Consider the following 18202-nt stretch of genomic DNA (forward strand, 5'->3'; position numbering starts at 1 on the left):
TTTTCCTAGCGACGCTGTACGTAAGCGCGGCCAGCCAATGGGAAAGCACGTTTTTTGATGACGTCTTAAGGTCAAAGGGTACAGCTATGGACGTCTTCCAAATGTAAACAGTCCGATCTGTTGGAGGACAGGTGAGAAATTTTCGCAAATATCTTTATCAACAGCCGTATTGATGAAAATGTGATATTATTTAGGAAACATGTACTGTTTGGAATACCAGTAGATAACTCTTAACTGAATTAACAGCCGTATATTATAAATCTTTTAATCTTTTGTTAGCTAAATGTCATAGTCATGACAGCTAATTTACAATTAAAAAGCCAAACTTCTTGGTTTTCACAAAGGAAGTTAAACAATACATTGATTTTCCTCTAATCCAAAGGCTGTAACAACTATGAATACCTGTTTTTATTTTTCTTCTGCAAACCGTAAGATAAATATTTTGATATTCTGTATATGATCACTTTGTGGAAGAGAAACTTGTAACTGTTTTTATGTCAATAAAGCAGCAGAAGAAAAAAATGTAAGACATTTTAATCTATTTTTCAATTTATCAAAGAGAATCCGGCAGTTGCTCACTTTAAATCCAAAAATAAAGCTAATTGTGTATTTATTTATTTTCTATTTATGTTTCAGCTCTGAGACATGAGGCTTTTATCGAAGGCAGTGCAGTCTGCTGTGAGTCAGAGAGATTGGAGCCGCAGACACTTCTGGGGTTGGCTCAATGCAGTCTTCAACAAGTGAGACACTGCTAATTTAAGATTAACTATACACTAATACGAGCTAATGGCTGCACAGCAAAGCACGAAGAGGCTTATAAACTGACAGACACTCAACACACACCTCAGTTAACATGAATCCAATGTGCATAGTCACCTTACATCATTTTTTTGCCATGTTATACATATGTTCAGTGGTGGAAATTAAGTACATTTACTCAAGTACTGTACTTTAAGTACAATTTTGAAGTACTTGTACATTCCTTGAGTATTTCCATGTGATGCTACTTTCTACCTTCTACTCCACTACATTTATCTGACAGCTGATGTTTCAGTATTAATAATCTAATGATGTCATATATAATAGTATATCAGTCAGAGGGACCAAACCACTACTTTTACTGCAATACTTTAACTACACCAAGCTCATAATATTTATGTACTTTTACTTAACCAGGATTTTTCATGCAGGACTTTTACTTGTAATTGAGTATTTTACATTTCTCTATTGGTACTTTTACTTAATTAAAGGATCTGAATACTTCTTCCACCACTGCATCTGTTTATAGTTACATTTATTATACTGTTACACTACTTACACACAGTCTAATACAACAGCTTTGCAATAACATTCATGAGGGTTTAGGTTTTCTTAAAACTGGTTTAGAGAGGTGATGATTAACTTTATGGTTATTTTGGAGACTGTAGTTTGTGCTGAATTGTATTACATTACAGATATTGTGTCCACTGCATTTATATGAATGAGGTTAGACTGAGTGTATATCATGTTTTACCTTTTTACTCTGTTATATGCACTTTATACTATCATATTCACCTTATATTGCACTCAAAGCATCTGGAGCAACTAAACACTCCAGAGCTTCATGTTTCTGTTTTGATGCTTCTCTGTTTAGTCAGTTTTTATACTTTGGTCTTGAAGAATGATGATATCCCATTTGAACTGCATTTTTTTAATAGTTTAAATGACAAATAATTCAAACTTAAAAAGCAAAACTAAATACCTCAGTATTACAAACAAACATTAACAAATATTAACAAACTTCATGGTCAGAAAATTGTATCAGTGTTATGTTTGTTGACTTTAAGACCAGAAAAACAACATTCAGGTTATATTACTTCCATAATCTACTGACCCTTTAAATTATTAAGATGTCAAAAATAATGATTAACGTCCATCACAAGTTATCTGAACCCAACGTTCCCGGTGGTCTTGTTTATTTTGTCAACAAACCCAAAACCCAAAGTATTGAGTCTATAAAGTTGTGCAACAGAGAAAAGAAAGCAAATCCTCACATTTTAAGCTGCGACCAGCAAATATAAACATAAATGGCACTTCTGCTTGATAAATAACCAACCAAACAAATATTTTTTATTTGCTCAGGTTACAAAATGCCATTTGGTGTTTGGAGTTTTTTATAGCCCTTTTTGACTCCTCTCTTCTGCCCTCTCAGCACCCAAGAATGTGAATCCATTTCATTACACGTCATCATCAACGTGTTTGTTGATCTTCTCTCAGGGTGGACTATGAGAGGATCAAAGCTGTCGGTCCGGACCGAGCTGCAGCAGAGTGGCTGTTGAGATGCGGCGCCAGAGTGAGGTTTCAAGGTTTCGATCGCTGGCATCACGACTACAACGGACTGCCAACTGGGCCTCTGGGCAGATACAAGATCCAGGCGATAGACGCTACTGAATCCTGCATCATGCACAGAGGGTTCGACCATCTGGGTCAGTGTTGGGAGTGTGGAGAATATTGTGTTCTTGTCCTTGTGACTCGTCTCTCTCTCGTTTCCATTTCCTCCTGTGATCATTAATGTTCTCTCTCAAATAGATTTAACAAGACAAAGACTCTATAGCCACACACCCAGTGAGGCTGTAACTCTTTGGTATAATGTGATATTTTTGAATAGAGCCACTATGATACCATAACATACTTTTTTTGATCCCTTTATTTGAGATATATAACTGTTTTTCTATTAACCTTTTTTCATTTATCAAAAAAAGCTAAACTATTAAATGGTATCTAAATACAAGCAGCTGTACAGTAATTTCACCTAAAAGTATATAATAATAAAGAACGTAACGTCAACATAACTTATCCTCTGGATAACATGAATGTCAATCCATCCAATAGATGTTGAACCCAAGTATTGGATCAAGAGACATTTCCGTTCCTGGAGCCTTGAGATTGTTATGAAGCGATGTTCAGAAAGTGTAAATTTTGCAGCAACTATCAATTTTTAACATGAGTGAGACCTCCACCGTTGACCTGAAAGTGATTCCCCTCTGTGCTAAAAAAGAAAGGAAAGGCGAGGGTGAAAGTGCGTCTCTCCCAGACTGATTATCCAAAAGTGACGCAAGTAGCCAGGATGTTTTACACCGAGCAGGCACAGATACACAAAGTCTCTGACCTTTTTGGCTGCTGCACTCAAAACCGAGTGCCAGAGTCCACACAGTTTTATGTTAGTGCAAAGTTCCACTTTTTCCTGTTTTGTAAACCGATCAGCAGAGAGTGTTCTGATGCTGTTTTCATTTTTCTAGATGGTTTGAAATATGTGGAGGAGATCAGGTTCAATAAGTGCATCTACATCGAGGACACTTGCATGGAGAGGTTGAGCTCAATGGAGAATCTGCAGGAGACTTTGTACATGATGGAGGTGGTTTCATGTGGAAATGTCACAGATAAGGGCATCATCACTCTGCATAAACTCAAGTGAGTGTTTATGATGCTACAAAATCTTAAAATGAGATAGTTTCTGTTCATTCAACTGATGCTAATTCATCCATTTTGTTGATAAAAATGGATGAATGATTAACTAGTGTAATAATAACATGTTTTGTATTAATTCCATACAGGAATCTGGAGTATCTGTTTCTCAGTGATCTGCCTGGGATCAAAGACAAACAGACAACAGCTGACAGATTACAGACAGCACTTCCACGTATGGATTTAGTGCTGGACCTGGAGTGAGGAAACACCCTTCTGCTTTAGAGTGTGTTTGTAAAGTATGAACACCTTTGGAAAAAGACACAATCTGGAAGAGGCATACAGCGCTTTGATCATCCAACATGCAGATGTAACATCGAGTGTGTTTGCATGCAAATGTAACGATGCAAGCCTTTTTTTTTTTAAACGAGAATGTGCAGCAAGGTTCTTCTTTATGCAATATATTCAAGTTGATGTGTCTAAGAAACAGTCCAGAAAAGAGAAAAGTTGAAGCACTTTATAATGTTGACAATAGTTTTTCCGTTGCTAGAATGAACTATTCTATTTATTATATTCTCAACATTCAGGTTACTCCATACGTGTGTACACAGAGAAAAACAAGAATCTTCTTGATCTTCTTCATCTTTTCTCTTTAGATTAATTTGGCATTTGTAAGATATCTGAGGACAGACAGATGGCTGTGAATATCCTTAGCACCAAAGTTCCAGAGATAACGAGTACAGTGTGGTATTGCTAACTGCTAGTTAAGGTTAGTTAAAGGAATATTAAATGTATTCAAACCTGACGTCAATAAATATTATTTTCAGAAATGCTCATGAGTCATTACACGTGACAAAAAAAAAAGTCAAAAGTTGTGTCCTACATTATAACTTATTCAAGGTGACAACAACATAAACTCACTACCAAAAACATGTCACTCTTACAGAGTCCATCAGTATATATATGTGTATATATATATATATATATATATAAAACATTTGGCAAACCAGACAAGGCAGCACGTTGCAGTTTTACCTTCAGTCACTCAGAGAGCAGAGCAGCTCATCGCTCTTTGTCTTTACACATCTATACAAAAATACAACAAAATCAGCTTGAAATGTAGGCAACATACATAAACCAGCATGTCTGAGTGGACATGTTGGGAATAGTGCATAGACTTACATCAATATCAAGAGACACCCGGTACACCCCATGTGAAAAACAAACATTTTAAAAACCAACCAAATCCTCTTGAATGCTTCAAAACGCAAGGTGCCACCAGAATCTGCTTCATTTCCTGAGTTGTTGTTGTTGTTGTTTTTTTCAGATAACCCTGTTTGTTGATGGTGTTCAGGGTTTAACTTCAGATATCAGGAGCAGCGTGTTTAGATGTTTGGTAGGTGATAGTTGAACTTGCGCAGGTTGTTGTAGTACTTCTTATTATCCAGAGCTGGAAAGATGCTGCTGCCGGTCAGTTGTGGCAAATACTAGAGAAAAAAACAGAAATCAGAGTTCAGGGAGAGGTTTAAGTGTGATAAATAATTTTACATATTAATTAAAATGATTTGTAACATACAGTAATGATCATAAATGATTAAACAAGTACTGTACTGTCCATTCTAATTGTAAAATGTCTATTTTGAGTCAGTGGTAGTCAAGAAATATAGATAAAATAGTCACATTTCAGGAGGAATACAGCTCCAGAATGTGATTTACATCTAGTTTCATACATTCATTGCATTTCCTGTTGGTTCCCAGCTGTTTAGTTTACTCTAAGGAAGCCCAACCACTTTAGAAAAGACATTAATTGCTACATAATAGTTCATTTGGAAGCCATTTACAGTTTGGCTGGTTTACGGGGAAAGCATCAAATCCTTTCTTTTCTTTTCTTTTCTTTTTATTAGATTTATAACCTCCTTGAATTCAAGAAAGTTGCGTCTAAATTATTAGTGGAAGTATATATTTTGTGTATGTGTTTTTTTACATAAATGTTACTACAACTTTTCAAGATAAGCTGGTAATAAAGTTGGTCAGACTTCTCATTCTCTAATCTTGTGGTTCCAAAAACTGAAGAGTTATTATTTTTGATATTTTTCTTACCTGGGCTGCTGCTGTTACCTCATAATAATACATTTAAAATGTCCATTTTTATACCCAAAAATAACATGTATCCAGTGTTCCCTGCTGGATTTCTTGCAAAAGAAATATTTTTATGGCAGATTTTCCAGTTTGATAGCTGAAAACACTGACTGGACAATATGTGATATTTAATAAAAACATTCATAATGGCCTCAATCATGGCAGCATACTATATGAGCCCGACCATTACTCCTCATACTGAGGGCCGCTCACCCCGGGAGGGAGGTGTTTGCGAGGTAAACGTGTCCTCTTGTTGCTGGAGCGTTCCTGCTCTCGAGAAGTGCTCTCGCTCTTTTCTCGCAGGCTGTCGAAGTACGGATGCTGGAGGAGCTGCTCGCATGTCAGCCGCTCGGACGGATCCATCCTCAGACAACCCTGAACCGCCAACATGAGGAGAAAGTGAAGGTCAGAGCATGACCAGCATTTGTCATGACGATTGTGTGAAACAGAACTTGGTAGTTACAGCCAGAACTATGCAGATACATGATAAAATATTTATTCTAGTTTTTTGGGAACATGCAGCACTTTTCACAGCACTTACACGCAGTTTCTGATTTATTGTGCAGATGAATAAAAGTGTTTTTTAGATTATAAATTAATTTAAAGATCTTTAGATTTAAAGTACTTGAAATCAACAGTTTTTCAGTACTTTTCTGACTGATGAGATGTAGTAAAACTTTGCACATTTCAGTGTATTTTGTGTCAGAAATGCTTGCAGATTTTTACTTTGCCACAGATTGTAACATCTTAGATTGACGACAACACCGTTACCTTCATGAGACTCAGAGCTTGATGTGAGAGAATTGGATATTTTTGCTCCAAAGGTTCCTACAGAAACAGAAAAGGACAAAGATTCAGTATTTTTTTTAATACACTAATTTCTTTCCTTGTTTCCTCAACAGAATTAAACTTTATATGCCGAGTTAAGGCCGGCAAAGTCTGCTTTAAACCAATTTTCTTTTATTATGATTCATTATTCAAACGTCAGCTACAAGTCAGATGAAGTGCAGATACATTGTGGTCGGTGTTTTCTTTCCTGCTCACCATGTCTTGAGGCTCTGGGATGGAAACTCCGCTGAAGAACTGGTTGTTGCTGAAAACCTGCTGATGTCGAGGGATCAGATCTCCTGCAGAGAAGACAGAAGAACACAGTCAGTCCGGTTCTATTGTCATTTTGACAATATTTTATAATATAATAATTATTATTATTTAGGATTCCATCACTTGTCCAACAATTTAAAGACATTTTACAATTTTCATCCTGTCCTGAGAAACATTTTTTCAACTTTCATAACTTTCCCAAGAATTTTATTTTTTTTGTCTTGCATTCATCTGTTTTACTCTCAAGAATTTATGAAAAAATAAACAAAAATCTTAAAAAAAAACCAAACAAACATTGGCCTAAGTATCCAGTGTACACAGGCTTTGTGACTAATATCCAAAAAATCATCAGAAATTACTTTTTAATTAACATATTTAAATATATAAATATCTATGCTAACATTTGTTGATTTACATGCTGATAAAAACATAAATCTCTGTACTGCAATTAAATGCTCTTCCTTTAGTTTGTTTGTACTCATTTGGTGAGAAAATTCAATTAACTTTTTATCATTAATCTACAGACTTGTGTATTTTGTATGACCCATATGGAGCTCCTTATCATTTCATCACAATGTGGTTGTACTGAAAGGACAGGAATTGACCATAATCATCCCGTCACACACAAGAAGGACGTCAATATGAAGCAAAAGGAAATATTTCTCACTCTGTAAAACACGTACAGGTTTCTGCTCAGATCAGCAGCAGCTTACCGAGAGTCTTTCTGATCAGGTACAGCTGGTCCATGTCAGACTTCCCGGGCCACAGAGGAATCCCCGACAGCAGCTCGGCGAACACGCAGCCGATGGCCCAAACGTCCACCGGAGGGCCGTACTGAGTGTCCCCCACCAGCAGCTCGGGGGCCCGGTACCAACGGGTGGCCACGTAGTCTGTGTAGTAGTCACAAGGTCCGGCTGGAGACACACACGACACGGAAACACATGACATGAGGTATCTGTGAAAGGAGCTAAAAGGTCATGATGTCGCTTAAATAAGATGTGTAAACAGTAGATGTGTCATCCAGCCGCACACAAACCACTCTGCTGAACCAGCTTTAGATCAATATACTGGTTTGTTAATGTTTCAGGACATTACTTTTTATTGATCATCACATATTCAAGTTAGTTTGCCTCTTCACTTTGTTTATTGAGTATTCTGTATCATTATTTGCTTCCCATGATTTTCTACATCAGCGGCCCCCAAACGTTTCAGATTGTGGCCCTTTAAAACAAAACAATCCCCACTTATGGCCCCTTGTTACAGGTTATATATGAATGATTTAAAATATATATAAGACACATGAGGAACAAAATGAACGAAAGCAAAGCTGAATGAAAGGGCATAAAAAAAACAAAAACAAATTTTGTTCAAAACAAAAATATTTTTTTCTTCTTTGCTATGTTACTTTTAGTTATTGCAGTTTTGGGGTTTTTAATTGCTGTGCGGTATGTTTAATGAACGTTGGGTTTATGCTTCATGCTTATATTTATATTGCTTATGTTAACTATGTTGTCATGTTTATGGCTATATTTTTATATTTTGTTTAAAATGCAAAGCACATTGAGCTTATTGTAATGAAATGTGCTATATAAATAAAATTATCGTTGTCATTGCTGTTGTGTGGAAACTAATTAGGTTCCAAATAAAGAATAAAGAATATATATAAGAATATATATATATATTCCTTTTCTGGTATAAACGTCAACCTTGTCAGGACCAAAGCTTGATCCTAATGAGACAAAATGTCATTTCTGAGGTCCTGGTTTAGGTTTGGGTTAGTCCGTCCACAATGAATGGAAGTCAATACAAAGTCCGAATGAGGATAGCGGCGTAAACTTAGAATAAAAAGACAGAGAATAAATAACATTTGTCTTTCATTTTCATCAGTTAGAGTTATCAAGTTTACAACAAAGCATGAAGGAAGCTCCAGATACAGAAATGATCATACCTTATATTATTATTATTGTATTAAAAATGTATCATTAAACATATAAACATCAGTCTGAGAAATTTTCTAACCAGACAAGAATTTAATTCTGATATAATCTATAAATATTTGTCATTTTGTGGCATGAAAATAAACAACATCTAACACACTGAACATCTGCAGCTTCAGCACAAACACATAAAAACTTCAGTTTCAGTTCAACCTTTGCAGCTTCACTCTTCCCAGACTGGATGTGACCTGTAAGGACAGCGGTGCCCAGCAGGTGGCCCAGTTAAATACATGACAACAACTGTGGATAAAGTCTTTAAAAAAAACTTACTGAGAATCCTCGCGAACCCGAAGTCGCAGAGTTTGATGACTTGGTGTTTGGTGATGAGAATATTCTCCGGCTTGACGTCTCTGTGAATACACTGCACAGACAGAAACAGTTCAGATTCTCAGCTCGGTTGAGAGATGCTGAGGATAAAGGAGCTGTGTGAGAAACAGTAAAAAAAACAGCCTGTTAAATAGGGGCCCTTGTAGCATTTGTTGTGTCTTGGTGATACATTAACTGCTGGTCAGCCAAGGGGAAGGAATTCTTGTTAAAAAAAAAAAAAAAAAGAGCCATAAAGCAGAAGGCTTGTTGGCAGCTGGAGGGGGGAGGAGACCGGAGGAATTCAAAAACAAACTGAGGAAGTTTGACAACTGACTAATAAACTGTATCCTACATGAAGAGACAGGTAGAGCAGAAACTGTGTAGCCAGAAGGAGAAAAAGTGAGTCACTTACATTTTGTTTGTGACAGAAGTTGACAGCTTGAAGCGTTTGCCAGGTTATACTTTTTACAAGCTGCTCAGGAACTCTGTAAACCAAGAAGGAAATCAGACATTAGAGCCAAAAACAACAGTCAGTTAGTCAGTCAGTTGATCATCAGGAAAAGAAAAATGTGTGCTAAAAGTTTGATTTCAGTTACTGGACAACAAGTGTCACTGTTCACTTTATTTTTTCTTACATGTGTAACTACGTCCATATTGATGCTAATTATGTCCATATTCTATAACAAGGGGTCATTGTGGAATAAAGAAAAGCCTAAATAAGTGTTTAAAGTCATTTATTAATTTAAAAAAACAACCCACTTTTGATTCACAAAGAGGTTATTTGATTTTTTTTCTCTGTTTCATGTCATTCTACTTTAAATCCTTTGGGGGTTTTTTTGCTATTGTTCAGACGAGGTTTGCATTACTTACAGACATTACTTTAGACTCTGAGACTTTGCCGATTGCTGCTCTCTTGTTATTTACGTTTATGCACTTGTCTACTTGCAGTTGTTTCTTACTTTAATAATTTATTTTCTTAAACTTCTGTCTTGTGCTCTTTCTCATTATACTTGTCAACTATTTGAGACTTTGTACTGCGGCTCTTTTTGAGTCACTTTCCTCTAACGCTTGATTGTCTTGTCTCGCTTGTAAGTCACTTTGGATAAAAGCGTCTGTCAAATAAATAAATTATAAATTCATTAACTGAAAAATCAGATAAATCTTTTCAGTTATATTGATCCAGTATTGTCCTTAAGGATGACGCTAACAACTGTTTTGAGGAATCAAAGAGTCTACAGTCATATTAGCAGCTGACATGCTGATGTTTAGCAGGTGTAATGTTTTTTTAATGGATGTTTATCATGTTCAACATCTTAGTTTAGCGTGTTTGCAGTCTATCATTTGCTGATCAAACACAAAACACAGCTGAGGCTGACGGGAATGTCGTGAGTTTTGCAGCTGTTTTGTAATAAACCAACGTATTTGGCAAATTGTAATTTTACCAGATTTTTCAGAATGTTCAAACAATTTAGAGCAAAAGTTAAGAAGTAATTTCTCCATATAGTGTGTTCATAAAATCAAACTCCATATATATAGTCGACCTTACACGTTCAGATACAAGCAATTGTGTATTTATAATCCATTTCTTGTATTTGATTGGTGCTCACTGAGACAATTTCTACTTCTGCTCTCCCAGGAGATAAAGGAAATCAATGTCTCCTCTTTAAAAGGCTCTAATAGTATCTGGTGTGTCATTCATTGAAAGAAAAAAGTCTATTCTTGTATTAATATGACTAGAAAAGTCCTCATTAGTGAGTAAAAGCATTGTGAAAACGCCAAGTCTACTAAATTTCTTAGGAAGTGATAATTGTAAACCAACAGGCTCATGATCAGAAATGACAACGCTCTCATACTTACAATCTCTAAACAAGGTTGATAATTGTCTGTCTGGTTTCATTACAAAGATATTTGACTTATAAAAGTCTGATGATGGCACTAAGAGAATCACCAAAGTTATTATAATTCATCCTGAGGGGGGAATGAATGTTTGTATCAAATTTCACGGCAATAATCATTAAGGAATTTTACTCAAAACCACAAATGTCAACCTCATGGTGGCGTTAGAGGAAAAGTCAGGCGATCACCAAAGTTATGAAGATTCATCCTCTGGGGATCACGAGTGTCAACATTTCTTGAACAATCCATCTAATAGTTGTTGAGATATTTCAGTCTGTGGACCAACAGACAGACAGACAGACATCCCTGAAGCTGCACCTCTAGTGTAGCTTATTATTAAACTAATTTGTATCTGCAGAATTAAGTTTGTTTGGATTGTAGAAATCTGGGACAAAATTTAAATTAATCTAGTCAAAAAGATGAATCTAATAAAGAAGCATGGACTGTATAAATAACTTTCTTCTTGGATTATGTGAAAGCAAAACTTCTGTTCCTTGTTCTGTCTACTTTTGCTGTGTTTTCCAGACATTTCTTTTCCCTCAGACGGTTGTAGAGGAAGGTGAACAGTCCCGCCGTTCCTATTGTGAGTCCCGATGCTCAACACTGAGGCTTTGTTGGTTCAGGGACCATCATCTATCAGCGTTGCCGTGGAAATGGCTAAATCGAGCCTTGTGACTGACAATTAAGAACAATCTCCGCCCCTTCTTCCCACTTTGTTTTCCCTTCTTTTGAACCCCCTCTGCGGCCCGGGAGGCTACAGGCCAGGACCGGAGGGGGAAGAAACCAGACAGCGAAAACACTCCGTATAAAATGTGGCCGGGCCTAAAGAGTCTCGACAGCTCCCCGCAGGCAAAGCATTCTGGGAGAGTGTCACTGTAAACATTCCACACGGAGCAGGTCAGCTTCCCCGGAGACGAGCGTTGTGCCCATCAGAGGCAGACAAAGCTCGGTGTACGGTGTGGTATATATGTAATGTAGAGATAATAGAATGTACACAGCACTTTGTTTAATGAAAAGCGACCGAACTCAGATTTATGCTCTCAGTATCTCAGTGTGTCAGAGTGAAGGTCAGTACAGTACAGCGAGCAGCCAGCTGTGCATTCAATTAATAACTTTAAGTCCTGAAATTGATGTATAATTAATGTATTTTGTATTTCTGATGTTTTCTTTTTATTGTTCGACCAATACAAGTACTATTACAGTCTGTACTAAGTGGAAAGGACTTAACACATACCTGTAGGGCTGGGTGACATGGTTGAAATTATTATAATTATATTAAAAAGAATATTTTTCAAATGTCAGTATATGTTGGCAAATGTGTGTAAAATCACATATAAATGAATATTTAATTTTATTAACTGTGTTTCACTTCTATATTTGTAAAGATTTTGATGTTTATCTAAAAGAAATGAATGAGGAGCCCCCCAGGGCCTGTAAACAAGCATGAGGAATCAATAATTCGTTTTTAAAATAATCTATAAGCCCCCTGAGTGATAATTATACATCTACTGTACATCTGTAAAGGGTAAATATGTGTTGGACTACCATACTTTCACACCATTTTGAGGTATTAGCTCTAAATTACTTAATTTTACACATTTAAAACAAACTTTTGAATGAAATCTTTATAAAAAATAATGTATCAAATGCTTAAAAAAAGTGAAGCTCGTAGTCATGAATTCACACCCAGTTCACCTAAGCTCTGCAGAAAGTTTCTAACGTCTTTTAACTCATTGTTTTTGTTTTTAACAAGCCGCAACGTTACCGTTTGCTTCACTCTCACAGCTCTCGTCAAGCCTATTTCATGCAAGCAGCTGTTTTCAGCAAAAAAAGCTCTAAAAACCAACAGTATACTCTGCAAAGCATCAAACAGCAGACAGATAAAGTTAGCGACTAGCTGCTGAATATAGTGAAGCATTTAGCAGCTAAAGAGACAGATACTTCTCTGGAGACCAAATCAGAGCTAAAAGGAGAGTGAATATTGGATTTACAGGTTGAAACACGACTCCAAATGGATATAAAAATGCTTAAAAAGGCAACCGTTTGCTTTATAAGGTGATAATATGTCAATGTTGTGTTTACAGCTTGATCTGCTGCCTCCAAGTGGCCAAAAAAGCACATAGTGCAGCTTTAAACCTACATTTTTATGGCCACTTGTTGACAGTGGAAACAAGTCATGAACACAACACTGACTTATTATCACCATTGAAGTTGATATATTGAACTTGTTAGCAAATAGTTGCTTATTTACACATCCAGCAGTTATGGAGCAACATTATCATTAATTTGGAGTTGTGTTTCTGTCTTTCCATTAGCTAACTTTCCATTAGCTCTGTTTTTGCTCTCTGCCGACTCCTGAGGGAAATATGTGTCTCTTAAGCTGCTAATTGCTCCACTATGTTCACCAGCTATCTGTTAACTGTGTCTGCTGACATTTGGTGCTGAGCAGGTGGTGTACGGTGGGTTTTTAAAGCTTTTTCTTTGAAAACAGCTGCCTTCTGCACCTGAAAACGACGCTATGAGAGCTGTGAGAGTGGACCGAAACAGTAAAGTTGCAGCCGTAAAGCTAAACAATGAGCTGAAACTAACCATGAAGCTCCGTAGAGCTGAGAGAAGCATCACTATGTGCAACACCTCTGACATTACACGTTGTCATTTTATAGATTGTTATATTAAAAAATAGCAATTATAGCCACTATAAAGTTGTATTTTATACTTTTTATATTGTTATAATAAAGTTAATATTAACTAAACTAACTAAACGGATATATCTCGTTGTTTTCAGAGAGGAAATCAGTGTCGGTCACCCACCCTCTGGGATGGCGGTCCAGCTCGTTGAGGACCGTGTGGTCACAGTACTCGAACACGAGGTGAAGCTTCCGTTTACGTCGAAACACTTCGATCAGATTCACCAGGTTGGCGTGTTTCAGTTGCTGCAGAGACACATCAGATGGAAATAGAACATGACAAGCAGGGATTTATTTAAAGTCCTGCACACAAACAGGCAAATTCAGTCACATTCAGACAAATATAGTTTTAATAAAAATGACTAAACCAGAACGTCTGCTGTTCCATCTGTGGTTTTGCTGTCTTCAACCAGACTAAACTGTTAACAGATGGTAATAAACATGCTGTTGCCCCTGACAACCTGTCCCCATCCTGTCCTATTTATGAGCTCCGGGTGTCCTGAAGGCCACCGACACTCCCACCGACCGCATGACTAATTAAACCACCAACAATTGTACCAGTACGTCTTTGATAATAATTATGCATAAAAGACAAACAAAACAAACAGTTTTCAGCCTTTGCTTTAGACAAACATGAAGATAAAATTAATGCTTTTTGTCAGAGAAAGAACTAAGAACTAACTTATGTCGTAGATTTCCTTTAAGATTAATTAAGTGACTGTTAACTAACATTATCTGTCTTGCATCCAGAGTGTAAACTGACATTTTAGAGTCAACTTGTTAAAAACAAAGAGACAAGCAGACTTTCACCATGATGTTCAGCTGGTGCCAAACCCTTTTTACACCTCACAGATATTTCACATTTTAATTGAGGTACTCGTGTCGGCCCTCGAGGCTTTTTCCTTTATGCGATTACAACCCTCTAAACCTGTTTTGAATGCTACTCTTGTGAATGAGAGCTTCTTTGAACAGCAGCTACACAAAAATGCTTCCCACTGTCTCCTGAATTAATTGCACGGTGTCCCTCCTGCTGGTTGCACAACAGAGAGGAGACTGTTTATTTCCTGATGCTAAAAAAAAACAGGATTTGCATCTTTAAGACATCAAATGAAACTTAAAAATAAAGTATTGCATCATAGGATTTTGTTGAATATAAAGTAGAGGTTAATAAAAATGAGAATAAATTGAACTCTGATCACGTTTCTGTTTATTTTCTATTGTGTCTTGTACTATCAGACTGTTTTTCACATCTTTCTTGGTTCAAATTATGAATAAAATCTAGTAAACCGTATTTTACAAGATGCATTTAAAAGCTTAAAGGTTTCTTACATAAAATCTAGAAATAATGTGATTCAGTACAATAAGATATTTGTATTATGGGTTGGTTGATATTTGGATGCTGCTCTATGTTGTTTGCATGAATTTTAAGTATCAGATGAGCGTACGGAAGTCAGGAAATGCAAAAAAATAGATGAACAGTTAGTCATGATAAAAATAAAAATGCTTGCAGTTTATCTCATAATTTCTGACGTAACGTGAGCTTTTTTAAATCTTGAATTTCTTTACATTTATTTTTTTTCTTTTTCTGGCAGAAATAGGCTTCCATAGCCTGGTAAGACTGCTGTTACATTAACTTAATGTCAGTTAATGTCAAAAATGTACTTTTTAGGTGAGGAATAGAAAAGTATTGAGTGTGTCATTACTTTGAGCATCCTGATCTCCCTCAGTGCAATCTTTCTGATGATGGGATCGTCTTCGGACTCCACAAACTTCTTGATGGCGACAATCTGTCCCGTGTCTTTGTTCCTGCACTTGAAGACGACGCCGTAGGAGCCCTCTCCGATCTTTCCGATCTTCTCGTACTTCTCCATCCTCAGGCTGGACCTGCAGACATCCGAAGGTTTAAAAAAAAAACAAAAAAACGCCTTTACAGTGCAGCGTCCAGGGAGGCAGGAGAGTCTCTGCAGCCTGAAAACAGATGAGAAGAGGAAGAGGAGGGATTCATTTGACATTAAATAGAATTGATTTGGGTTTATCTTGGTGACTGATCATGTTATGATAAAAGCAATTTAGATTTTCTTTCTACATTGGTGGCAATTGGGTCTGCAACTAACAATTATTTTAATTATTGATTCATTTGTTGGTTATTTTCTCAATTTATCCATTAGTTGTTTGTCTATAAAATGTCAGAAAATGCTAAAAACCATCCAAAGCAACTTAAAATGTCTTGTTTTGTCCTGACCAACAGTGTTCTGACCAACAGTGCATAACCCAAAGACATTCAGTTTACTAAAGAAACCTGAAAAAAACCACATGTGAGAAAAAAAAAAAACAGAAAAAAAAGACTCAAAGTGATTAATCGATTATCAAAATAATTAGACTAATTGATTAGCAGCTGTAGTGATTCTGTCTGCAGATGAAAAACAGAGCTGATAAGACAGGAGATCAGTCTTGCATCTCTCTGAATATATACAAAATATACAATAAAGGCTTCACAAGCAACTACAAATTATAATCTGAACTATAAAACACCTGCAGCCAAACTCAGATTTGGAGTTTAACCTCCAAAAATGTTTTAAAACAAGCTCTTCAACTGCCTCCAAATGATAGATTTAATTGCTTAGAGGCAACATTACACCTGTGTCCCAACTGTTAGATTGCGTAACTAAAACATTTGCAATGCAAAGTATATTAGGTCATTTCCCTGAAGGGAGAGAGAAAACAAAATAACACAGAGGGTGAGAGAGCCGGAGGGAATACAATCAAAGTGCTGCACTTATAAACAGGAATAACCAGGACGTTTAAATACTAAACAGCTAAATGAACAGCTCAGCCTGCATGATTATAAATGATGTTGCAGGCTTGCATGTGATCAAAAACACCTCAATCCTGACGACACGAGCAAAGTTGCCTCATGAAACCAGTTGATCATAAAGACATAGTTCAATATTTCCTGTGAGTCATGACATTAAACTTACTGTCAGTGAAAGGATCCTCTCAGATGTTTGTCAGACAGGGATTCAGAGGCTGCAGCTGCTGCTTCTCCTAAACACAGTCCTGCAAGCTGGAGGGTCACAGCTCGACTGTCCCTGCAGATCCAACAATCCTCAGTCAAAGATTTTCTGTCAAGTCTGAGAGACTAAGTCCTGACATCTGGTCACACCTTTCAAAATAAAACGCAGACGTGAACACATTTCTTCTAGTGAGGGAAAAGTTTTGTTACCCTGTTTATGTTCATGTGCTTTTTAAGTAATTAACCACAGAAACTGACGCAGTAGGGCTTACTGCTTGTGTAATTGTACTGTGTTGTTTACAAAAAATCTCATAAATTATTTATTTGAAGATCCACTCCAGATGTTTTCAGAGGTATATAAAATACTCTATCAGTCAAAGGTTTTAGACCACCTCATTTTTTCCAGTTTTTATTGAAATTTACATAGTTTAATATCTGAGTGTACTCTGAAATTATCTAATTTTTAATATCTAACAGCCGAACAAACTCGTGGCATTCTTTCTACAATGAAAGTCCAATATTTGTGTGCAGAAGTTAAATGTGTTGTTTTGCTTTCATGCTGCTGTCCAGCTCATCTCAAACCAGCTCTGTGACTGTTCCATGATTTGAAGCCTCCTGTCTTGTTCTTTTTTTTTTTCTAAAGTAGTGTGTAGATATGTTTTGGATCATTATCTTGCTGCAGGATGAACCTCTGATCATCCAGACCAGAGGGTGCTGCTCGGCTCTGCAGGGTCTGGAACCTGTAGAAACTGTTTGCATCAACTTTCAAGACTTCATTTACTTCCATTGCTGCAGTTAGTTATGAGTTGTTACCTATTACTACATGGAAAATGTCATTTTATATATGAAATTAACTTTTTAATTTTTCAGTTTTGGTAACCTAATTTGGTAACCTTTTTTACTTCTGGTAGTTCACCGTCTACCTTTGCACCATTGAAGTAGATTCACTGGACTTGAACTGCTCGGTAGCAACTTTGAATAATAATTTGTGTCTGATTCGTTTTTCTCCAAGGAAAAAGTTCCATTGTCTTGTTAAAATCCCTAAAGTTTCACCTACTCTTTCTCCCTCATTAAAAAAATCCAGAGTCTATGAATATACAAATATTTTTTTATCCCAGAAGTTTCACTGCTGGACACAAGATGTCTCCTTCGTCACTTTAAAGTCAATTCTCAGTGTTTGTGCACTGAAGGCTTCAAGTTTCCACATCACATTTGTGTAAGTTTAATATCGGACCAGGATTGGCTTCAAATACAGTTGTAATGTCACAAATCATGTTTGTAGGCCTCATTCATTCTGCACAGTGAAGCTCAAACATGCAACTGAAGGAACAAGAAGACAAACGTATTTTTGAGTGGAGACGGACTTTAATTTTATTTAATACATTTAATTCAGCACATGGGGAGATAAAAAGCAGAGCTCAGAAACCTTCATTTAACTGTGCAGTCATAGTAATAACAATTTTATTGTCTGAGTCTTCATGAAAATAAAGCGTTTGATGACGACACTAATTGATACTACTGATGAAAAGAATAGTATTATTTATTGATATAGCACTTTTCTGAACCCTTTTAAAGTGCTCAAGCCGAAAAGACAGACCCTGTTCTGTATCCATTCTGAT

General features: G+C 36.5%; 2 protein-coding genes across 3 annotated transcripts; one reads left to right on the forward strand and one right to left on the reverse strand.

Annotated features, from left to right (window-relative positions):
• Positions 1-45: 45 nt before the first annotated feature.
• On the forward strand, positions 46-4276 carry dmac2l (distal membrane arm assembly component 2 like). The gene is made up of 5 exons (XM_067613497.1): positions 46-131; positions 637-740; positions 2257-2465; positions 3279-3450; positions 3594-4276. Exons 2-5 carry the CDS (start codon positions 646-648, stop codon positions 3706-3708), a joined length of 591 nt encoding a protein of 196 aa, XP_067469598.1. The 5' UTR covers positions 46-131; positions 637-645; the 3' UTR covers positions 3709-4276.
• cdkl1 (cyclin dependent kinase like 1 (CDC2 related kinase)) lies at positions 4063-16680 on the reverse strand. 2 transcript variants are annotated; one of them, XM_067613495.1, is made up of 10 exons: positions 16549-16680; positions 15274-15538; positions 13695-13816; positions 9400-9472; positions 8952-9042; positions 7398-7598; positions 6628-6710; positions 6355-6411; positions 5797-5958; positions 4063-4931 (listed from the first exon to the last, which is right to left on the reverse strand). In XM_067613495.1, exons 2-10 carry the CDS (start codon positions 15439-15441, stop codon positions 4830-4832), a joined length of 1059 nt encoding a protein of 352 aa, XP_067469596.1. In that variant the 5' UTR covers positions 15442-15538; positions 16549-16680; the 3' UTR covers positions 4063-4829. The 2 variants fall into 2 exon arrangements, with proteins under 2 accessions (XP_067469596.1, XP_067469595.1); XM_067613494.1 differs by lacking the exon at positions 16549-16680 and having other exon boundaries at positions 15274-15686.
• Positions 16681-18202: the final 1522 nt, after the last annotated feature.

The sequence above is a fragment of the Thunnus thynnus genome, chromosome 16 (assembly GCF_963924715.1).
Source record: "Thunnus thynnus chromosome 16, fThuThy2.1, whole genome shotgun sequence".
Classification (NCBI taxonomy): domain Eukaryota; kingdom Metazoa; phylum Chordata; class Actinopteri; order Scombriformes; family Scombridae; genus Thunnus; species Thunnus thynnus.

What these genes read in the sequence shown, in the direction of transcription:
- dmac2l (XM_067613497.1), top strand. Translation starts at nt 646, where the DNA reads ATGAGGCTTTTATCGAAGGCAGTGCAGTCTGCTGTGAGTCAGAGAGAT. An exon ending in CTCAATGCAGTCTTCAACAA is followed by an intron (nt 741 to 2,256) that starts GTGAGACACTGC and finishes ATCTTCTCTCAG; the next exon opens with GGTGGACTATGAGAGGATCA. An exon ending in ATCACTCTGCATAAACTCAA is followed by an intron (nt 3,451 to 3,593) that starts GTGAGTGTTTAT and finishes AATTCCATACAG; the next exon opens with GAATCTGGAGTATCTGTTTC.
- cdkl1 (XM_067613494.1), bottom strand. Translation starts at nt 15,582, where the DNA reads ATGTCAAATGAATCCCTCCTCTTCCTCTTCTCATCTGTTTTCAGGCTG. An exon ending in ACTTCTGTCACAAACAAAAT is followed by an intron (nt 9,043 to 9,399) that starts GTAAGTGACTCA and finishes CTGTCTGTGCAG; the next exon opens with TGTATTCACAGAGACGTCAA. An exon ending in GCAAACACCTCCCTCCCGGG is followed by an intron (nt 4,932 to 5,796) that starts GTGAGCGGCCCT and finishes TTTTTTCTCTAG; the next exon opens with TATTTGCCACAACTGACCGG.